Genomic DNA, 19,861 nt, shown 5'->3' with positions numbered 1-19,861 from the left:
ACAATGCACTGGCTCCTATATGTGTCGCAACTGTACCCAACCTCGCCACCTGATGACTCTCCTGGAGCCGGTAAACGAGTCAAAGCACAGCCCTAGCATATAGAGCCTCAGTGTTGTCCCGGGTCGTAAGGACTAATGGTGTACAATCATAACCACGAACTTATCCTCTCGATGAATGATAACCACTTGGAAAGTCCGAGGGAGGGTTGTTCGGTATAATCATCATATGACTACCCATCTGTATGTTTGGACATCTCTATGCCCTTACCAAGAAACGCAGTACACAACATCACAGATGCTAGTCTCAAGCTCAAGCGACCTTTATCCATGTTTTAGGCGACTGAATTGACTAGGAACGAATTTAGAATATGCAGTGTTTACAAATGAGTTTCAATATCGAATTACGATTCATTTGTATTAAAGCATAATCAAGGACTTTATCCATGCTGCTTGCATGGGTATACAGATAAAGTATAACGAAACCATTAAAAAGTAAATTATATTAAAATAAAGATTGTTTATTTCACTTGAGTCAATAAATTCCCTAGCCAACCGTTGGCTTGCAGGGCATCTACTCTTACAAGTCAAAGCCTCAACCTAAAGTTCAAAATCAATCTACCAAACTCAATTAAGTCTCTAGTAAGTTGCATTCAGCAGAAAATTACAGCAATGTTGTTACCAACAATAATGGAGACTTCTTTCAGAGTTTGGATAAGAACCAATATGCTCAGTTGATGACTATGTTTTCCAATCACATGTCTAACATGAAAAGATCCTACGAGGGTTCTGCTCCATGACATTCCACATGTACATGCTTCTCTATGTTGTCTTCACGATTGGATTTGTATTCAAGAGTGATGTGATCACGCTGAGATGGATGAGCCGTGTAAGGAGTTTCAATGAATCAAATCAATAATTTTTAGTGTTTGGGAATTTGAGTGAAATTAATGGTTGCGATAGCATCTGCAAACAATGAAAAGAACTCGTGAATGGGCGTCGGAGGGGTGTCCGGCATAGCCACTCCGATGCTAAAGTCAGCAAATTTTCAAATGAACACAAGCAATTTTTGAGAGAAAATATGTCAGTGCTTGAGAGTTCAAAGATTTCATAATCAGTAAATGACATGAATACCTGCTATTTATGGTAAAAAAATGGGGTAGGTACCTTGATTCCAGTGCCACCTACTAAGTATGGCAAGTCAGTTGTCCATACTCTAGTTTCTGATGATTTCTAGGACGCTCTAAGCCCAAGTGGTTCTGACAGATTAGACGACATGTATCAATCACACTCGAGTGTGATGCAATTCTCGAAGTGGTCCGAGTAGTAAGATACGCAGGCATATGTTTGAGGGCCCGGACTATATAGTGATCTCCTGAGAAGAGAAGAAGTGTCGGGGTCTTCGAGGAAAGTATCCGGTATATTGGCTCTGATCCGGACTATCCATATAATAAGCCGAGTTGATGTGATCCGGATCCTTACAGGGTATCAAAGAGCATCACAACACATCTGCCCAAATGTTATGGATTTCATTTCCATTAGGCCTATGTAGAATTCTCTGCTCACCTTGCCAAACCATACACATAATGTAGTCAACTTATGTGTGGATGTCAGGGTAAATGACCATTTGAATCTACTAGACATTTTGTTTGTCCCGGAATTTAAATTCAACTTGTTTTTTGTGACTTCTTTCATCGCACAAACTGAGATGGTTGTAAGTTTTTTTTATGATCAGTTCACGATCTAGGATCTCACACTCAAGCCACTAAAAAAAAATTCTACTTAACGACGATTTATTAAAATAATTTAATAAAATACCAAAGGAATATGTATTCCTTGATCCAGTTTATAGTTTAGTTAGTCAAAAGTTGGTTCACTATTTCAAAGCCGCGTAACCATTTTTACCCTACTAAATTTAATAAAATAGAACCGAACCATCAAGTTTCAGCCCAAGCCCATTTACTCGGGGTTTGCAGCGGTTGCGGAGGAGAAGACGGCCAATATTCATCATCGCGGCGGAAAACGAAACCCTTCAAATAAATTTAATGGAGGGTGATTTGTCGGACTCCGTTCCCTGCTCCTCCATAGCTGTCAATTCAGTGATACGCGTCAGCTCGGTAAGCCTCGCCGTTTTAGAAAATACCTATTTTCACGACGGCCACTGATGTAAAAAAAAACTTGGTAATTAATTGCAATGCAGGCGGGAGTGATCTGGGGTTCTTGTGTTGGTCCCTTTGATGCTAGAAGTTTAGGTAAAATCTTTGCTTTCAGTTAATTATGTATTTCGAGTTATCATTTTTGAGCTAAAACCACCGAGTAATTCGTTTGATTTTGTCAAATCATTTAGGTCTCTCGGGCATGGCTCGAGCGAGGTTTATAGTAAGTCGTTCGATCGTTCTAATTGTTCTTTCTTCTTTTTTCTTAATTTTTGGGTTTCAGTAAATGAAGTTGATAGTTTTTGCGTTCTGATAATTGATTGCAGGCTAAGTCCATTGGCCAGCACGGATTTCAGTGGGGTAATATATTGCGTGCATAAATTTGTTTACCGACTAACATATTGATTTTGAACTCATTTTGTCAATAAATCTCTGATTTTGAAACCATGGTTATTTATTTTTCGTCCTTTTTTTGGATTCTCCAGGGCTGTTTGCTGCTATTTTCTCTTTTGCTCACTGTGGAATTCAAAGATACCGGAGACGGAAAGATTGGGTTAGTAAATTGTTTTCAGCGGCTTTGTGAAAAATTAAGATGACACCTTCAGAAATCCAAACATTCAACTCCATTTTGATTGTCTGATTCATGTTTGGCTTGAGTGCCTCTTCTATGGGAAGTCAAATAGTGTACAGATTTACCATTTGTGGGATTCTGCTGTTCAAGTAAGAAGAAATATAAGAATATAATCTTAAAATACAAACTAAAAAAGGCCTCGGTTTTGTGGTAAATTTGTGTTTCTTTTCGCGAACTAGTCATTGATTATCTGTATAAGTGAATTGTTTAGTAGGAAAAAACTATTCCCCAATCCCCATGCTTACGATCCACACTCATTTTTAAGATTCTCCAAAGAAGTTCTTATGAGTATTTTTCTGGACTTTCACGATATCTTGGTTAACCTGAATGATTTTCACCCTCGTGGCACTTATCGAAATGTCAAAAAATAAATAAAAAAAATCTGAATGAATTTAGTACTGAAGTTGTCATAGTTGCTATAATTGATCATGGATGGGAAATAAGGTTTCATACTTTATTTAATTTGTTAGTACTATTTTTCCGTGAATGATATGGTATATTTTTGTTTGAATGGACATTTGAGAGATTGCAAATATGTTGTTTAATAGACGCCTAATTTGTTTTGCCAAGTTATGAAGTACAATAATATTGCTGTGAGAATGCATGGATAAGTAGTTACACTACTTTTTTATGTAGGTTAATACCTTAGCTGCGGGTGCTGTTGCCGGGGCAGCTTATGGTGCTGGAACCCGGAAATGGAAACAAATTGCCGGTATCACAGGTCTTTATTGTACAATGTTCCAGTTTGCCAACAACTCCAAATCTGTTTGATACATCGTATCATAAGTCTGCAGGTGAGTCAACAATTCCAATCCTTGCTCTCATTAGAATTTCCAGGACTTCGTTTTTGTTCGCTTTTTTAAAAAAATAAAAATAAAAATTGAAAGATAATCAAGTTTATATTGTTGTTCATTTCAGTTATTTTCTCCTTGTTCTGCTGATTTCTATGCGGGAAATGAGGTTTAAGATTGCTAGAAGAATGCAGTACTATCTGCATTTCCTTTCTAATGATATCAAGCCCTTGGAATAGTATATGCGGTTACAAAAAGTTTATATATGCCGGGATACTGAAAGTGTTTCTCCCGGTATAGTATAGCGTACACTGAACTGAATATTTTTTGTTCCATCAAGAAGTTACTGCAATTTTAACTTGTTCATCACTTTGGTAGGGATATGGTTGGCCTCCCATGCTATGTTTCTTTCAACCAGTTCCTGAATATACTGATGGAGACATTTCTTGAGTTTCTGATTTTGTATTTTGAGGAGGGGCAAGAACCAAAGGCTCGAATTCGAGGCAAATAACCCGACACGAAATAAATTTGACTCAATCTATGATTTTGTATATGCATGTGTTGTTGCAATTCTTGATTACTTCAAGCATAAGTTGCACCTTGCTCAATAGTGATCATTTCCTTTTTCCGGATAGTTGACAGTGGAAAAAACTGCATTTTCAAAAGCTTCTTTGTTCGAAACGAAACACATGCATGGTCACACAACACAAACGCTATCATATTTTTTTTAATAAAAAAAACTAACACTGCTATATGTTTGCATGTAAAAACGTACGTACATAGGCTATGCTTGTAAGTATATACTAGTAATATTAACCAAGCTCATTAAATATTTAATTAATGATAAATGATTTTAAAATAAATAACATGTATTTGAAAAAAATATCTCTATTTTTTTTTTTAAGCATGCCTAATTTTTTTAAAAAATATTTGAATGGAAAAATTATAATTGTAGATTTCTAAGTTGGTCTATTTTAGATTTTAGTCATATAATTTATCATTTTTTGGTTTTCATCTAGTTGTATTTTTTTTTCGAAATCACTAAACCCAATTGATATACTTATTCAGCACCAATTCTCTCCTACACAGCACATATGACGCAAACAAAATCATGTTACATACATTAAAATTTATCTGAGAAAAAAACAATACGACACTTAATATTTTAAAATAGGAGGAATTTTTTCCGTTTTGCTTGGGTAGATTTTTATATATCTAATATATATTTTAATATCCTCATAAGAGCCACATTGGAAACATTAATATCAAATAAACAATATTCGTTATATTTAATGATTTTGGAACAAAAAAACCCACAAAAATTATAGTCGATAAAAATTAAAATTTGATAAATTACATGATTAAAATCCAATATATGCTAACATAAATGACCAAAGTTTTAATTTTTCATATTCAATGCACATGAAATTAGTACATATACCCTATAACCAGATGGCATGCCCCTGGTTAAAATAGCATAGTGAAACTATCGCATTATGTGTTTTTAGAAGTATTTTTTAAATATGGGATGCCATACATATTTCATGCATACGTTATGTTGGGTGCAATAATTATCCCTGCTTGGTAGAGCGATCGAATCGTGGTGCTTGAGCTGCTGTGCTGTTTAAAAGATTTGAATTGTACCATTACTAATAGCTATAGCTTTTGGTAAAGCGGCAAGCGCTCGGTCCTACAAGTGGTATCAGAGCCAAGGTCACATGTTCGATTCCCATTGATTGCAAGAAGTGCAATTATTGAGAGGGAGATTGTTGGGTCCTTGCTTGGTAGAGCGATCGAATCGTGGTGCTTGAGCTGCTGTGCGGTTTAAAAGATTTGAGTTGCACCATTACTACTAGCTATAGCTTTTGGTAAAGCGACAAGCGCTCGGTCCTACAATTGGTATCAATAATTGTCCCTGCTTGGTAGAGCGATCGAACCGTGGTGCTTGAGCTGCTGTGCAGTTTAAAAGATTTGAGTTGCACCATTCCTACAATTATTGGGAGGGAGATTGTTGGGTGCAATAATTGTCCCTGCTTGGTAGAGCGATCGAACCGTGGTGCTTAAGCTGATGTGCAGTTTAAAAGATTTGAGTTGCACCATCACTACTAGCTATAGTTTTTGGTAAAGCGGCAAGCACTCGGTCCTACAATTGGTATCAGAGCCAAGGTCACGGGTTCGATTCCCATTGATCGCAAGGAGTGAAATTATTGGGAGGGAGATTGTTGGGTGCAATAATTATCCCTGCTTGGTAGAGCGATCGAATCGTGGTGCTTGAGCTGTTGTGCGGTTTAAAAGATTTGAGTTGCACCATTACTACTAGCTATAGCTTTTGGTAAAGCGGCAAGCTCTCGGTCCTACACGTTACATCTGAATATTGTCCAAAATTTACCTCTATTCTTATATCGTAGACACACTGTATAGCTGGAAATGGAAGCTTCTCATGGGATTATTCTTTGCTATATCTGGAGTATTTCTGAGAGTGTCAAAATCAGACACAACCCATCAACTTGATACGATTCAACCCGAAAAAATAAGGTTTGGGGTTTTCGGGTTTGGGTTGGGCTCGATAGCTGACCCGCAAAATATGATCGGGTTGTGTTGGGTTCGAGTTGACCCGAAAATTTTAATTTTTTTAGAAAATATAATTAATAAATATTGCCTACATTTTTATATATTGTATGTTTGAAAAATTATTTATTGTATATTTATATGATAAATTTTCATAATTTAATATTTATTTTAAATATTTTTTAATTTTTTAAACAATTATTTATTTGATTTAATAAATATACTTTATTTATGTCATAATTTTCATAATTTAATATTTATTTTGAATTTTTTTTATTTTTTAAACAATTGTTTTTTTTTGATTTAGTAAATATAATTTATTTTTCTACAACTAGATTTTCAAATTTAAATCATATATACGAGGGAGATTTTATTATTATGTGTTTAAATTAAAATTAATATTATTTTTTTGAATTTTCTTGAAAAAAATTATAAAAAATTCAAAATCAGGTTATACGGATTGAGCGAGTTCAAGTTCGAGTTGACTCGGGTTCATGTTCGATTGGGCTCGGATTAAGCAATTTTTTAATAGTATTATTGTTCATCCCGCCCAAATTGACATCCCTAGGCCCTAAGTATTTCTCTCCTTATTTTGTGGTCAAATGTTAGCTTTTGGATTATCAATATATATATGAAAATGTCGAGGAGCTCACCTGATCTAATGATATTGAAATAAAGGAGAAACACTCTTGATGTAGCATAAACTAACTTCTTCTTATGCTTATTTTTCTTCCATCAAAGGGAGAAAATAATTTTTTTCTTCCAAAACTGTTCACCAAATTTGAGTAATCAAAATCATCCCAATGTGTTGAATTTTTCATTACAATTCTTCCCTGTCTTTTTATGTAGCGATAAAACGTTTCCTTTGATAAGCAGAGATGGACATCGGTTGGGTTTCTTCTGTTCGGGTTTTTTGGGTTTGGGTAACCGAAAAAATCGGTCTATCCGAACTTGACTCGAAAAAATTTCAGGTAATGTCGGTTACCCAAAAATTTTAGGTATAGAAACAAAATAAAAATCCTCCACAAAAAAACCTTGTGATTAAAAGTGGAGTATTAAATTTAACGTGGTTAATACATAGTCAATTTAACCCTAGAAGAAAGATAACAATTTTTTGAAGTCAAATTGATTTATTTATCATTGTATTCGATATTTTGGTCGAAAAAAATTAATAATAAAAAAATACTATAAAAAGATATTTTAAAATCATCTATTATTTTGTTTATCAAACATAAATAAATATATAAAAGTACGGTAAATTGTTTTGTACCAATTTTCAATGTTTTGTACATATTTTCATATATAAAATAACACATGAGTTCGAGAAGTGAAAAACAATTTTCTATAGATAACAGAGTGCAAAATATTTTTTCAGGACAGAGACTAATCAAAATTTAAAGGCAATTTACCTATAAAGCAGCACAAAATCCAAAATTTTTATCAAAATTATATGAAATGATACAATTAATGCAGATATTTAAATGTAGTTTATATTTTCAAACAAATTCCATTCAAATTTAAATTTTATAAAATAAATTAAAATGACTTCACATGTAATTAAGTATTTAATTGCTAATATTCAATACATTATACGAGTACTTATATGATATAATATTTTTAAGTAAATGCAATTTGGCATAATTTTACTAGACAATTTTATATAGAGTGGGTCTCATGTGAGATCGTCTCACGGATCTCAATCTGTGAGACGGGTCAACCCTACCTATATTCACCATAAAAAGTAATACTCTTAGCATAAAAAGTAATACTTTTTCATGGATTACCCAAATAAAGATCCGTCTCACAAAATATGACCCGTGAGACCGTCTCACACAAGTTTTTGTGTTTTTGCCTTCTATATATATATATATATTATATAGATTAAATTACATAGATATAGACTAAAGATCTCGTATTTAATTATTAATAAGTGAGGTACTAAATAAAAAATTGTTAGGTACGGAAAAACCGGTACCAACCCAAAATTAATTATTTAGGGTTCGTGTCATAATCAAACCCCAAAAAAATACCCGACCTGATCGGGTCGGGTCACGCACGCCATGCCCGGGAAAACACAACGACAAGTCCTAGTCACACACACATGCATCCTCTAGTTAAAAATTATAGGTTAACAACTCCTCCATTTTTCAAAACACAAGCTTCCATTCCGATTAGACGTGGGGAGATGGTGAATGGAAATAGCTAGGCCACACCAACTTGATTAATTTATTTATTTTGGGTGATCAAGATAATAAGTTTTTCTTCCGGGTAGGACGATGATCCAGTTTCTCGCTTGTTCATCTACACTTGTGACGTTCATGTTGTCTTTAAGTTTTTCTCCCTACTAATCTTTAGATTGGACGATATTTTCTTGATCCAGAAGAAAAGAAGATGGAGGTATTCTTTTTTTTTTTCTTTTTAAATCTTGCGACGCCATGCAGCATGAGTTTACTTTTCTTGTAGATGATGTATGATGTATCCCACCTCCCATTTCAGCTACTATACATATATTTAATGAAAAAAATGGTTGCACCAGTGACAGCAGAGGACCCAAAAGATATACACACGAAAAAAAAAAAAAAGAGAAGGGAAGATGGAACATTAGCTGAGATTATAAATACCGAGATTCTTGATAAGGATTGAGGGACATAATGAGAAAGGGTCGAAACAGGAGTAACTTCCTGAAAGTTCTGTGTATTGCGTTCTCCTAAGGGCATTGTCATCATTATTATCAGATTAACTATTCACGGGACTTGCATCTTTTTCATAGAAAAAAGTGGGATTGTGTTTGTTTTGCAGGCATTGTGTGTATCTATTTATCTATCTATATCTGTGACTCTTATCTACAGTCCTTGGTTATTGGCATAGTCTGAACTCTGAAAATAGACCTCAGCAAAGTTTGGATCTTTTTGAAAAAGACGAATGTAAGAAGCAGAGATGGCAATCGTCCCATTCTTGAGAAAATAAATATCAGTCTTGTCTCTGTTTTAGCCATTATTTCCCATTTTTCTTCACTGTGCTCGTTGGCATTTTTAATTGCAGATCTGCCGTCACGAGTTTTTTTTTGTTCAAGTGAGGACGTTTTTGTGATGTGTATCCTCACTGTTTGGTCTGGTTGATTCATTACCTCCTTCGAATCAAGCATGGATTTTGCATATCAAGAGGTAGGTTTGCTTCTTCTTTTTTTTTTTAAATAAAATTATTATTTCGTTTTCGTTCCTTTTTCCTTTTTTGGTTACCTCTTGGAGTAGCGTGCTACTGCGTTGTTGCTTTCCTTTTTCTGGGATTTATGAAAACTTTGGTTCTCATTCTTGGAAGTTGGAACAAAGGATTTTTATTTTTTTTTCAACTCGGTTTTGGTAATGTTCAGGCGTATGTTAAAAATTCCAGAGGGGTGCAGCTGTTCACCTGCAGATGGCTGCCTTCTTCTTCTCCAAAAGCTCTGGTTTTCCTTTGCCACGGTCTCTCTTTTGTTTCCCACCTCTCAGAATATGGAAATTACTGAAAAAACAATAAAATTTTGCATTTTTCACTATTTGGGACCGCGTTCTATAAAGTTTTTCCACCCCACCTCTGTCTTTCAATTAAATGGCATTGATTACTGCGGTTGCAGGTTATGGCATGGAATGCAGTAATTTCATGAGAGGTACCATTTTCTAACCACACATTTTTCTATTTTGCTTCTTGCTGTTTGAGATTATAAACTCATTATGGTATTGTGTAATCTGTAATCTAACTCCCGGATTAAATAAAAACATAGATCTATGAACTTTGTGTCTTTTATTTTTGTACTGTTGAAAGCATTGATTCGGCCATTAAAATCTTGTTGGCCCACATTGCCAACCTAGTATTTAAAATCTTGGCTGCTATGGAAAGTTGCTACATTTTCCCATATTCTTTGTTTAAAAACAATGATAAGGTAGAGTAAACGGAAACAAGAACTCTAGCATTAGCCTTTAAATGGTATATCATTAAAGCTGAGGGCAGGCGCAGTATGCTGTATGCCCGTTTCTTGTTGCACCTTTCCCTTCCTTTATTACATTTGAACACTCAACTATCCACTGAGTCAATAAATTTTTTATCCCAACCGATAAAGCTTGTGCTGTTGTGTGAGGCCATACTCTGACACCTATTATTTATTCATTTAACTATTGTTGTTTCATTTTCTGGGGTGGGGGACTTCTTTGTCTTCATACTTTTAAAAACTTGAATTAAATTAAATATGATAGAAAGTATCTCAACCTATAATTTATGTATTATTTCATTCTTTTCTACATGTAAGAAATCTTGGTCTGAAGTCAAATGTTGAATTCTGAGGAAAAAAAGGTTTGGTGACTTGTTAGCTTGATTAGGTTAGCAAGCAACTACTTGTTTGTCCCTACAACTCACGGACAAGAACAGTGGAGAGAACTGGTTTGTTGAGTCATTTAGTATTATGGTCTCTAGGCCCACCCATCATTTTCGTCTTAGGAAACGGCTTAATTTATTTTTGAGGGTGAACTTGTTTATTCAAAAAATTTGAATATGACTGTGCAATCAAGCGGGGCTGAGCGTAATGGGATCCACTAGCAATTATTTTGTATTTAACATACAGAAATGATTAGCTCAAGTTGTTATTGGAGTCCAAGTCCAATGTGAGACGGATGGATTATGTGTTGTCTTTTTGCCGATTCTTGTACTGGTTTTTACTGGCAAACACTGAAAATGCACGAAAACAAGGCGTTTCATACATTTATATGTGATTAGGTGTGGGAGTCAATCTAGCTAGTCATGGATATGCTGTGTTTGGGATCGATTATGAAGGGCACGGATGGTCAATGGGTTCTCGCTGTTACATCAAAAGGTTTGACAACATTGTGGACGACTGTAACAATCATTTCAAGTCAATTTCCGGTAAGTTGACAAACTCGCCCAGCAAGCATGGACATTTGCTGAAATGGTCGTGGCGGCTGTCGTGATTCTTTTTTAAAATAAAAGTAAAAAACTTATAAATATATGGAAATATTTAATGGAAAAAAGCCAAAACTGTTCTCGACAGTGAAGGCAAAACCATGGCAACAGAGTGCCCAATCTATAACTCTGAATGGTTCTTTTCCTGAAAACAAAAACCGAACAAGGCAGTTCTTTTGTGTTTAAAATAGTCATGAGACGAAACTATCATTCTTGAAAGTTGAAACTGTCGTGGAATCATACTAAAACTTTGCTGATAGCCCACCTTTTTATTTCTATATTTTCTTGAATTTCAGCCCGTGAAGAGTACATGGGAAAGAAAAGGTTCTTATATGGAGAGTCAATGGGAGGCGCAGTGGCTCTATTAATCCACAAGAAAGATCCTAGTTTCTGGCATGGTGCTGTCCTAGTTGCCCCGATGTGTAAGGTCGTAGTGACTCGATTTTGATACGCGCAAATCAAATTTAGTCTGGTGTGTAATTTTCATGTTTGAAATTATTCGAATCCTTCGTTTATCATTGGCATTAGATCTCCGAGAAGGTGAAGCCACATCCTGTAGTTATAAGTCTCTTAACTCAGATTGAAGATGTGATACCCAAATGGAAGATAGTTCCAACCAAGGATGTTATTGATTCAGCCTTCAAGGACCCTATCAAACGAGAAGAGGTGAGTTTTTCCTTTTTGTGCTATTCCAATCCTCTCATTTTCTGTTCATTTTCTTTCAATATGAAAATCGCGAGTTCGCCTGCAGATTCGTGGCAACAAACTGATATATCAAGAGAAGCCTAGACTGAAAACCGCGCTGGAAATGCTGAGAACTAGCATGAACCTTGAGAGCAGTCTGAACGAGGTAAATAATACACGCTACGGTTCACGACTCCGGTACAAGTTTTCTTTTCAGAAATACATTGTGTATTAATTATTAACCTGTTTAACTGCATCTTGCTGATAGGTGACCCTACCATTTTTCGTTTTACACGGTGAAGCAGACATCGTTACCGATCCAGATGTAAGCAGGGTGCTGTATGAACAATCCAGCAGCAAAGACAAGACCATAAAACTGTATCCCGGGATGTGGCATGGCTTAACATCAGGCGAACCAGATGACAACATTGAGATTGTTTTCTTGGACATCATATCCTGGCTTGACAAACGATCCACAAACGACAACACTCGAGACACGAGATCGATCCAGGATTTTAGTTATAGCATGATATCTGATAATTTAAAAACCATGGCATCGCGAACAACCGTAATCAGGGAGAAGAAGAACAGAAAGCGTTCCCATGTGAAATATATAATATGTGGTTGGAAAGGCCGTAGCACGCACGCTCACTCAGCAATGTAGCATTATTACCTTTGTTGGAACGACATACATGTTACTTTTGTTCCAAGTTTCTGTCTTCTGTATTCTGGCATAATTTAGAAAAATAAATATGTTATCAAGGTGATAAAGATGGCCTTAATCTAATTAAATTAGTTCATGATGTCAAGATAAAACACGTTGAGAACCAGAAAAATTATGAGTAGGTCGTTCCTGAGACGGTTTCATCAGAAGCTATTTTCGTAAGACGTGTCAACTCGTTTCATATTTAAAATGAAACATACAAAATAATATGTTTCATTAATAAGATTGGATTGAAAATCTGTCTCAAGAAATTAATGCATGAGATTGGCTCATAGATATTTTGTAAAAATGATAATAACTTCTTCTTTTTTTATTAATCTAACGGTCAATTTTGTGAAAATATAATCATCTCTCCTTCTTATTTTATAGATTTAGGGTGTCATTTTTTGAGTACGATGTCACTCCGCTTATTTAATTATGGCATCCCCTTATTAAAAAAATTTCGAAATTTTGAAGTAAAATGTCACACACGTACTTAGAAGGACTAAGTTATCATAAATGCAATCACACAATGTGTTATGTCTAACTATCACTCTGAAAATGATTAAACCAAATTGTTATAAAATCGATTGTATAAATTCAAACGCTTCTTGTAAATCGGCAAACACATTTGTATTCCAATATAGATTTCGATTCATACCATGGATGATATTGTTGATTAAGTTGGAGCCATGCCATTGCCATTTAACAAAGTTGTGGGCTAGGCTCTAGTACATGTTTCCATACCTAACAGCTCAGTTCCAACTTCAATAAATTTGGCACGAGAATGTGGTTGTTGTTCAATGTAATGTAGAAAAATTATATTTACTTACTTTGTTGTATTTCTGTAATTATATTTGCAAAAACGTGCGTGAGACGGTCTCACGGATCGTATTTTGTGAGATATATATCTTATTTGGGTCATCCATGAAAAAATATTATTTTTTATGTCAAGAGTATTACTATTTATTGTGAATATTGGTAGAATTGATCCGTTTTACAGATAAAGATTTGTGATATCGTCTCACAAGAGACCTACTCTTATACATTTATCAAAAAAAATATATAGTACTTTGAAATTATACAAATTATAATTAAGGACACACATAATATATAAATATATATAATGTAGCATTGAAAACAATAATTTTAATATTAAAGTTCATATTTTTGTAAAAATTCTATAAAATTCCAAGCTTAATTATAGTATTTATATTACTTTTATAGATTTATTGAAACTATATTGAACCTAATAAATTATATTTATTTTAAGAAAACAAAACACCGCGCAATTTCCTCTTATATTTATAAACAAGTAATTTATATTATAAATTCCTATATTGCCCTGGAAGCCCTAATCTTTTCTAAGTTTAGTCCTTTCCATCCGCTTGTGTCTCGGTTGTCTACTGCTGCCGGTGAGTAAATTCTCCATTCCAGCCGCCTTTTGGTGATTTTGTTTGAGTTTGACCCGCTGTTTATGCGCTTGTGTATTTGTAATTAATGTCGAGATGGAAATCGTTACCGACGGTTTTTTTTTTCTTTTTTTGAAGAGTTTCTTGATTCAGCGTTGAGTTTTTTTTTTTTAATTATGTTGATTTATTGATTGTAATTCAATTTCAACGGCATGTTATAAGTATTAAGTTTTTCCTGGTTTTTTTAATGGTGCACATACATGTACTCCTGAACCATTTTGGTGTTTGTATGCTCTAGTAATTTATATATATGTCATTCGTCTGATTTGTGGACCGGTTGCTTAAATTTCAACAGGAAGAATGAGTCGCACAAGCAGAAGTGATCGAACTCTCTATGTTGGTAACCTTCCTGGTGACATTCGCGAGCGAGATGTGGAAGATTTATTTTACAAGGTAGTTATTTTATTTCGTGATAAACAGAAGAAGAAATTCAATAGAGATAAGTTGGATGAATTTTAGAGAACGGGGGTTTGTGGAGCCTGAATTCTTTCCAGAAATATGGTTTAATCAAATTTCTATATCCCAAATTGTCCGAATTTACTTGGATATGCATTCATGTGACCCTACTAACTCAAGCGAACTTGGACCTCCTGTGAACAATCTACATTGAATAGATAAGCTAACATAACTTCTGCATTTGCAGAATAACTTGTTTAAATGTTATTGTAGTTGGAGTTACTTTAAACTTCAAGCTTCTGCTACCCTTTTCTTTGTCCTCCAAGGTAAAGGACTCACTGGGAGAAAAGGACATACATTTAGCAAAAGTTGCAATCGTCATAGTTTTCTTTTTTTGACGATATATAAATCCGGCTTACTATTTACATGGTATTTTTTATGTTGTCTCAGTTAAACATGAAAACTTTTTAAACTTTACGTTTTGCCCAACATCTTATGATTGGGATTATTGTTGCAGTATGGATCTATTGTGCATATCGAATTGAAGGTTCCTCCAAGGCCTCCTGGCTATGCCTTTGTTGAGGTAAGTGTAGGTTGCCTTTGGTGCCATTTTTTCAGTGCATAGACTTTTTCTAACCTACACCATGCATCGATAGTTCGAAGATGTTCGTGATGCTGAAGATGCCATTCGAGGACGTGATGGATATGATTTTGATGGACATCGTCTACGGGTTAGTTGTGTTATGACTTACTTATTTTGCTTTTCATTTATTTGCTTAAGTTACCTGTGATTTATATCTACACAGGTTGAACTTGCACATGGTGGCCGTGGCAATTCATCAACAGATCGTCATAGTAGCCATAGCAGTAGTAGGGGTCCTCGTGGTGGAGTTTCAAGGCGCTCTGACTACAGAGGTTGGTGTATTATCCTCTTGTGAATGTTTCAGGATGTTACGATTTTTCTGATATTCTCTCACCTGCTTTGTTGTTCAGTTTTGATCACTGGACTGCCCCATTCTGCATCATGGCAAGACCTCAAAGTAAGCGTTATTCTCTATGTTATTTTACTACGACCAGCTACATTATTCATATTACTCTAATTTGTTGTATAATGGTTGTCTTGTGCATTTCATGTTTAGGATCACATGCGTCGAGCTGGTGATGTTTGCTTTTCCCAAGTTTTCAATGAGGGAAGCGGTAAGATGATTAACCTTGCATAATCATATGATAATTCGGGGTTTCATTTTATTTTGGTGTTTGAAAGTACGAGTAAGTAAATGTTTTTTGTGTTGCTACACCTGTGGTGCTGGGATAGTTTGGTTGGGCATGGGGTTGGGGATGGAGAGGAAGTTCATCCTTATCCTTGATTAGGACGACAATCGACGGCTCTAGAAAATTATGAGAGGGTTCTATTATTCGATCGCGAATATTTTCCTGAGCTTTGCACTTCCTCTAAGAATAAGTTTTGTTGGGGCTTCTTTTTTGTGTTCCGGGCCTTTCAGATAGCTGAAAAACATGTGGCTTCTGAATGGACTCCTACGTACTCGCTGTTAAAGTGTTATTGTTGTCTCTTGGACTTTTTTGAGGCCGCAACTTTACCGGGCATAAAACTTTTGCTCTTATCTGTTTAAGGCGATTATGCTAGTCATTACATTTTTTTTGCTGCGAGCATTTGGTTCCTACTTTTTCTGATAATCTGTGCTGGTTCCTTGAAGCTGGAATCATGTTTTTTTGGAGTATTCTTAAATCATTCTTTACTTTGTCCTGCAGGCAAAACGGGGATAGCAGACTACACAAATTACGATGACATGAAATATGCTGTGAGATAAAATTATATGATTCTTGCTGTTGAATCTGCAGAAATCCATTTGAAAGTCCTTCAATTGTTTTTTTCTCTCATGCAGATCAAGAAACTCGACGACTCTGAATTTCGGAATGCCTTTTCTAGGGCTAGAATTCATGTATGATGATGTCTAAGTGTTGCGTTGGTGGTGTTTTTTTATGTACTATGATTACAAGCAGTCTCACAATATCCTTTATTCATGTGCAAAGGTAAAGGAATATGATTCAACCCGTTCCAGAAGCCGCAGCCGCAGCCGCAGCCACAGCCCTTCTTATTCAAAAGGAAAGAGCAATGGTCGCGGCCGGAGCGCTAGTCTGAACCACAGCAGGAGTAAAAGGTTGAATTTTGTTGCCATGTGATTTCTTTTTTGCTTCTTGGTCTGGTGGCTTCAACAGTTATGGTAAATCTATCTACTCATTGTTTCTCGTTACAGCAAGTCACCAAAAAGAAAAACATCACGCCGCTCAAGAAGTCGTTCAAAGTCTGTCTCTTCTCGGTCGCGTTCTGGGTCAAAAGCACGCTCTGTGTCAAGGTAAACCTTTTTCTATGATTATTTTTTAGTGCTAGTAACAGATGTCTCTTTAGAGAAGGCACACCCTTTCTTCGCTTTGATACTATATGTGTGACTTTATACATTGTAAATCTCATTTACTACTAGTTTCGATTTCTTTGGTTGATGCATCTTTATGGTTCATTTGAATAATTTTTATGCTCATTTGGTTAGATACTTAGATGTCAATTCTTTTGCCAGCATAGTCTGATTTCGCTACTCTCGACCAAATGTTATGATGATAGATACATTTTGTATATTTTCATCCTTGTAGATCTCAAACATAGGAAATTTTCTATCGATGGAAGAAGCTGTCCTGGTATATATTTGTGGTGACTTGGGTTGGTAATCTCTAGAGTTGGAATCTTACTGTTGTTGGTCTGGTAAAGAATTTCCTGATGATGAAGGGACCTAAAATAAATGTATTTGAGGTGTATCTTTGTTTGATTCAAATTTTGTTCTAAGCCTGTTTCCTGTTCCTATAAAGTTGGAAGTTTCAGATCGGCTTTCTGTCATGTATGGGTTTCTATTGATGCTTTCTCGTTTCAGATTGCTTCAATGGGATATTTTAACTGATTCATTTGTAAGTAAGTTTTAGAAATAAGAAATGTTTCGATGTGGTGTAAACAGACTAGACAGATGCCGGAAGGCTGGTTTTATTATCGAGGATGCTTCTTTTATGATTGGCAGATCGGGAAGTTTTATTGATTCCTGTTTTAATAATGTGAAAAAGTATTTCAGTGAAACTTTATTTGAACAATTATTACTACAGTCCCACCAGTCACTTTTGAATCTTCCTGCACTTGGTTCAAGAGAGTTTTTACTAGCAATAGTGATTCATGCATATACTATCTTGATGCTTGTGGGAGTAGCCTCTTGAGGGGTGGGGCGCAACTGTGATTTAGTAAGAGGTAAAATTGATGCAGGCATCTGCAGTTGTTAACATGAAATTGTTGTATGTATGAAACATGCCACTTTTTTTAGTTGTATTTATGTTTTTCAGTAATTTTCAAGGACCTTAATGCTGGATAATGGCAAATTTTTTTTTTGGAACAAGTGAAGTACTAGGTTCAAGCTGGATCCTGGGATTAACTAACTATGGGAATAATTTAGAAAATGCCAATTCAAAATATCTGAACCTATTTAATTGAGTGAATCACGAGTCCTTCACGTTTTTTGTGGCCCAAACTGGACATGGTAAAAAGTGTCTTCTTACAACCCCCACCCCAACCTACACTGAAAAGAATAATATACCTTGCCCTTCTTGATTTTTTTATCTGAGTGTTAAGAAATGTGCCCACTCTCAAACAACATGTTTCTAATTCTTTGTTTGTGAACATGGGATTGCCTTTTTGTCTTTTTAGATATGGATATTTGCGCTATGTGGGGATTGCATATTAGGATCTGATTGGGTGATATTGATTCAGTTGGCTGCAATTCTTTTCTTTGTGGAGGTATGCTGTTATATAGATGGTAACTTAAGAACCCTTCATGATGACTCTAATCTAATGAGCATCACAATGTCCATAGATTGGAAACAATGAAGACTATGGATTACAATTATGAAGCTGGACAGTGAACTAATTGCCATTTGATTAAGGGATCACCTTTATGCAGTGGAAATGTATAAACCGTCTACAACGCTGCTAAGCTACCAAAGCATTCTATCAGATTGTTTATTCATTCCTTTGATATCTTTCGTATTGGTCTTTCAAAGAGCTTTTGTTGGCTGTGTGTCAAGGTCTCGTTTCTTTTTCGTTAGGTAGGTTGCTTGCTTAGGTGGGCTTTGTTTCTTCTGTTCTGTCAAGTTTTTTGTCATACTGTTTGCTAAATATTTTTGAGCTTCCTGTCTATGTTGGTCATGGTCACACTGACATGGAAGTGACATCAAGGAACTTGGATCAAACTTGTTAAGAGGCTCAGTCAGGATATTAAATTAGGTTGTTTCTGGAACTTTTGCAGATCTCCATCAAGATCCAGATCTCCAAAACCATCTGTAAGTTTATCCTCAAGTCTGGTTAATGTTTGTCTTCCTTGGTTATGTTTACAGTTGGATTGTTTTTGAGCGCTTGGTGCTTTTCTGCCACCACATTCTTTGTATTTGCTTTTCCCTGTTTATTTCTGACAAGTTTCAGCACCAGAAACTAGCAAGTAAGAGTCCAAAAGGACGCAGTCCAAGCAGGAGCCCCAGTCAGAGTAGTAGCAGGAGTCTTTCTAGGTTCTCATCTTTGTGTTGTCCATACATTGCAGTAACATATTAATTTACCTGGGTGTTGAATACGTTTCCTAATTTATTTCAACAGATGAAAGATTGGCTGATCTGATGAACGTTGATGCTGTTATCTTGGTCAATTAATCATGGTTCGAGATGAACTGAGTTATCTATTATAATCTGTGGACAAATTGTTGCAATTCTTGCAGAAGTATGTCGGTGTGTTAAGAAATGTTCGTCCGTTTTATTTCCCGTTTTGTAGTTCTAAGCGCAATGAGAAGCTCCAATACTTGAAGACTGCTATCTTCTACTTGTTCACCCCCACCTGATATTGAGATTGTTTGTGACATTTGTGGTTTCATACTTGTATTAATCGTGCAGAGTGCTGCAATTTTAAGCTTAGTGCTTTTTTTTTGTTATTTAAATTTTTGGGAGTGGTGAATTCTTGGATGTGGGTCATCAGGGGTCAGTTTTTAAGCTGGTCTTTGTTAATTTCTTTTTTTAAAATGATTTTCGACTAAAAAACACGCAATGTAATATGTTGGATATTGCCTATTTTGATGGTGATAATTTTTTTCGATTCAAACTTTTGACTCAATTGTCCCGTGATAATCAATTGAGCTTCATTCCAGTTAGGTCCTTGAATATTTTCAGTGCTGGAGAAATTATTTATGACAGCCGATGTTCACCATCTATGGTGATAAAACCTACTCTTGGTGATGAAGGGCTTGAAATTCTTCTTTTCTTTTATTGTTAATTGGTATAAATTGTGCGCTCGATTGGTTTTAAGCGAACAAGTATTTGGTCTCCCATGACCCAGCTTCTGATATAGCCACATCGCTTCTCCTTGCTGCGAGTCATTTTAGGTACTTACCCGAAATGTCTCGTTCTATTAGTCACTGGTTGAT

At 35.5% G+C, this 19,861-nt stretch overlaps 3 protein-coding genes across 13 annotated transcripts; all 3 read left to right on the top strand.

Annotated features, from left to right (window-relative positions):
* Positions 1 to 1,915: 1,915 nt before the first annotated feature.
* On the top strand, positions 1,916 to 4,023 carry LOC140823338 (outer envelope pore protein 16-4, chloroplastic). 2 transcript variants are annotated; one of them, XM_073184624.1, is made up of 7 exons: positions 1,916 to 2,114; positions 2,198 to 2,249; positions 2,345 to 2,376; positions 2,480 to 2,513; positions 2,639 to 2,706; positions 3,421 to 3,578; positions 3,954 to 4,023. In XM_073184624.1, exons 1-6 carry the CDS (start codon positions 2,043 to 2,045, stop codon positions 3,553 to 3,555), a joined length of 393 nt encoding a protein of 130 aa, XP_073040725.1. In that variant the 5' UTR covers positions 1,916 to 2,042; the 3' UTR covers positions 3,556 to 3,578; positions 3,954 to 4,023. The 2 variants fall into 2 exon arrangements, with proteins under 2 accessions (XP_073040725.1, XP_073040724.1); XM_073184623.1 differs by having other exon boundaries at positions 1,918 to 2,114; positions 3,703 to 4,023.
* A 4,281-nt stretch (positions 4,024 to 8,304) lies between these two features.
* LOC140823336 (caffeoylshikimate esterase-like) lies at positions 8,305 to 12,540 on the top strand. 3 transcript variants are annotated; one of them, XM_073184617.1, is made up of 9 exons: positions 8,305 to 8,540; positions 9,186 to 9,307; positions 9,514 to 9,604; positions 9,757 to 9,789; positions 10,890 to 11,036; positions 11,390 to 11,520; positions 11,622 to 11,759; positions 11,845 to 11,943; positions 12,046 to 12,540. In XM_073184617.1, the coding sequence occupies exons 2-9, from the start codon at positions 9,287 to 9,289 to the stop codon at positions 12,439 to 12,441; spliced, it is 1,056 nt and encodes a 351-aa protein (XP_073040718.1). In that variant the 5' UTR covers positions 8,305 to 8,540; positions 9,186 to 9,286; the 3' UTR covers positions 12,442 to 12,540. The 3 variants fall into 3 exon arrangements, with proteins under 3 accessions (XP_073040718.1, XP_073040719.1, XP_073040717.1); XM_073184618.1 differs by lacking the exon at positions 8,305 to 8,540 and adding an exon at positions 8,616 to 9,067; XM_073184616.1 differs by lacking the exon at positions 8,305 to 8,540 and having other exon boundaries at positions 8,616 to 9,307.
* A 1,248-nt stretch (positions 12,541 to 13,788) lies between these two features.
* LOC140823337 (serine/arginine-rich splicing factor SR30-like) lies at positions 13,789 to 19,355 on the top strand. 8 transcript variants are annotated; one of them, XR_012116191.1, is made up of 16 exons: positions 13,789 to 13,895; positions 14,248 to 14,345; positions 14,866 to 14,931; positions 15,005 to 15,079; positions 15,155 to 15,263; positions 15,342 to 15,388; positions 15,488 to 15,545; positions 16,119 to 16,168; positions 16,253 to 16,309; positions 16,401 to 16,528; positions 16,625 to 16,723; positions 17,016 to 17,652; positions 18,106 to 18,195; positions 18,272 to 18,737; positions 18,883 to 18,959; positions 19,045 to 19,355. XR_012116191.1 is itself a non-coding variant. In XM_073184622.1 (14 exons), the coding sequence occupies exons 2-14, from the start codon at positions 14,253 to 14,255 to the stop codon at positions 19,046 to 19,048; spliced, it is 897 nt and encodes a 298-aa protein (XP_073040723.1). In that variant the 5' UTR covers positions 13,789 to 13,895; positions 14,248 to 14,252; the 3' UTR covers positions 19,049 to 19,355. The 8 variants fall into 8 exon arrangements, 3 of the variants coding, with proteins under 3 accessions (XP_073040723.1, XP_073040722.1, XP_073040721.1); XR_012116187.1 differs by lacking the exon at positions 17,016 to 17,652; XR_012116188.1 differs by lacking the exon at positions 17,016 to 17,652 and having other exon boundaries at positions 18,871 to 18,959.
* The last annotated feature ends 506 nt before the right edge of the window (positions 19,356 to 19,861 follow it).

The sequence above is a fragment of the Primulina eburnea genome, chromosome 2 (genome assembly GCF_022965805.1).
Source record: "Primulina eburnea isolate SZY01 chromosome 2, ASM2296580v1, whole genome shotgun sequence".
Taxonomy (NCBI): domain Eukaryota; kingdom Viridiplantae; phylum Streptophyta; class Magnoliopsida; order Lamiales; family Gesneriaceae; genus Primulina; species Primulina eburnea.
The sequence above is the reverse complement of the archived record's forward strand: the minus strand, read 5'-3'. Positions and strand labels throughout refer to the sequence as shown.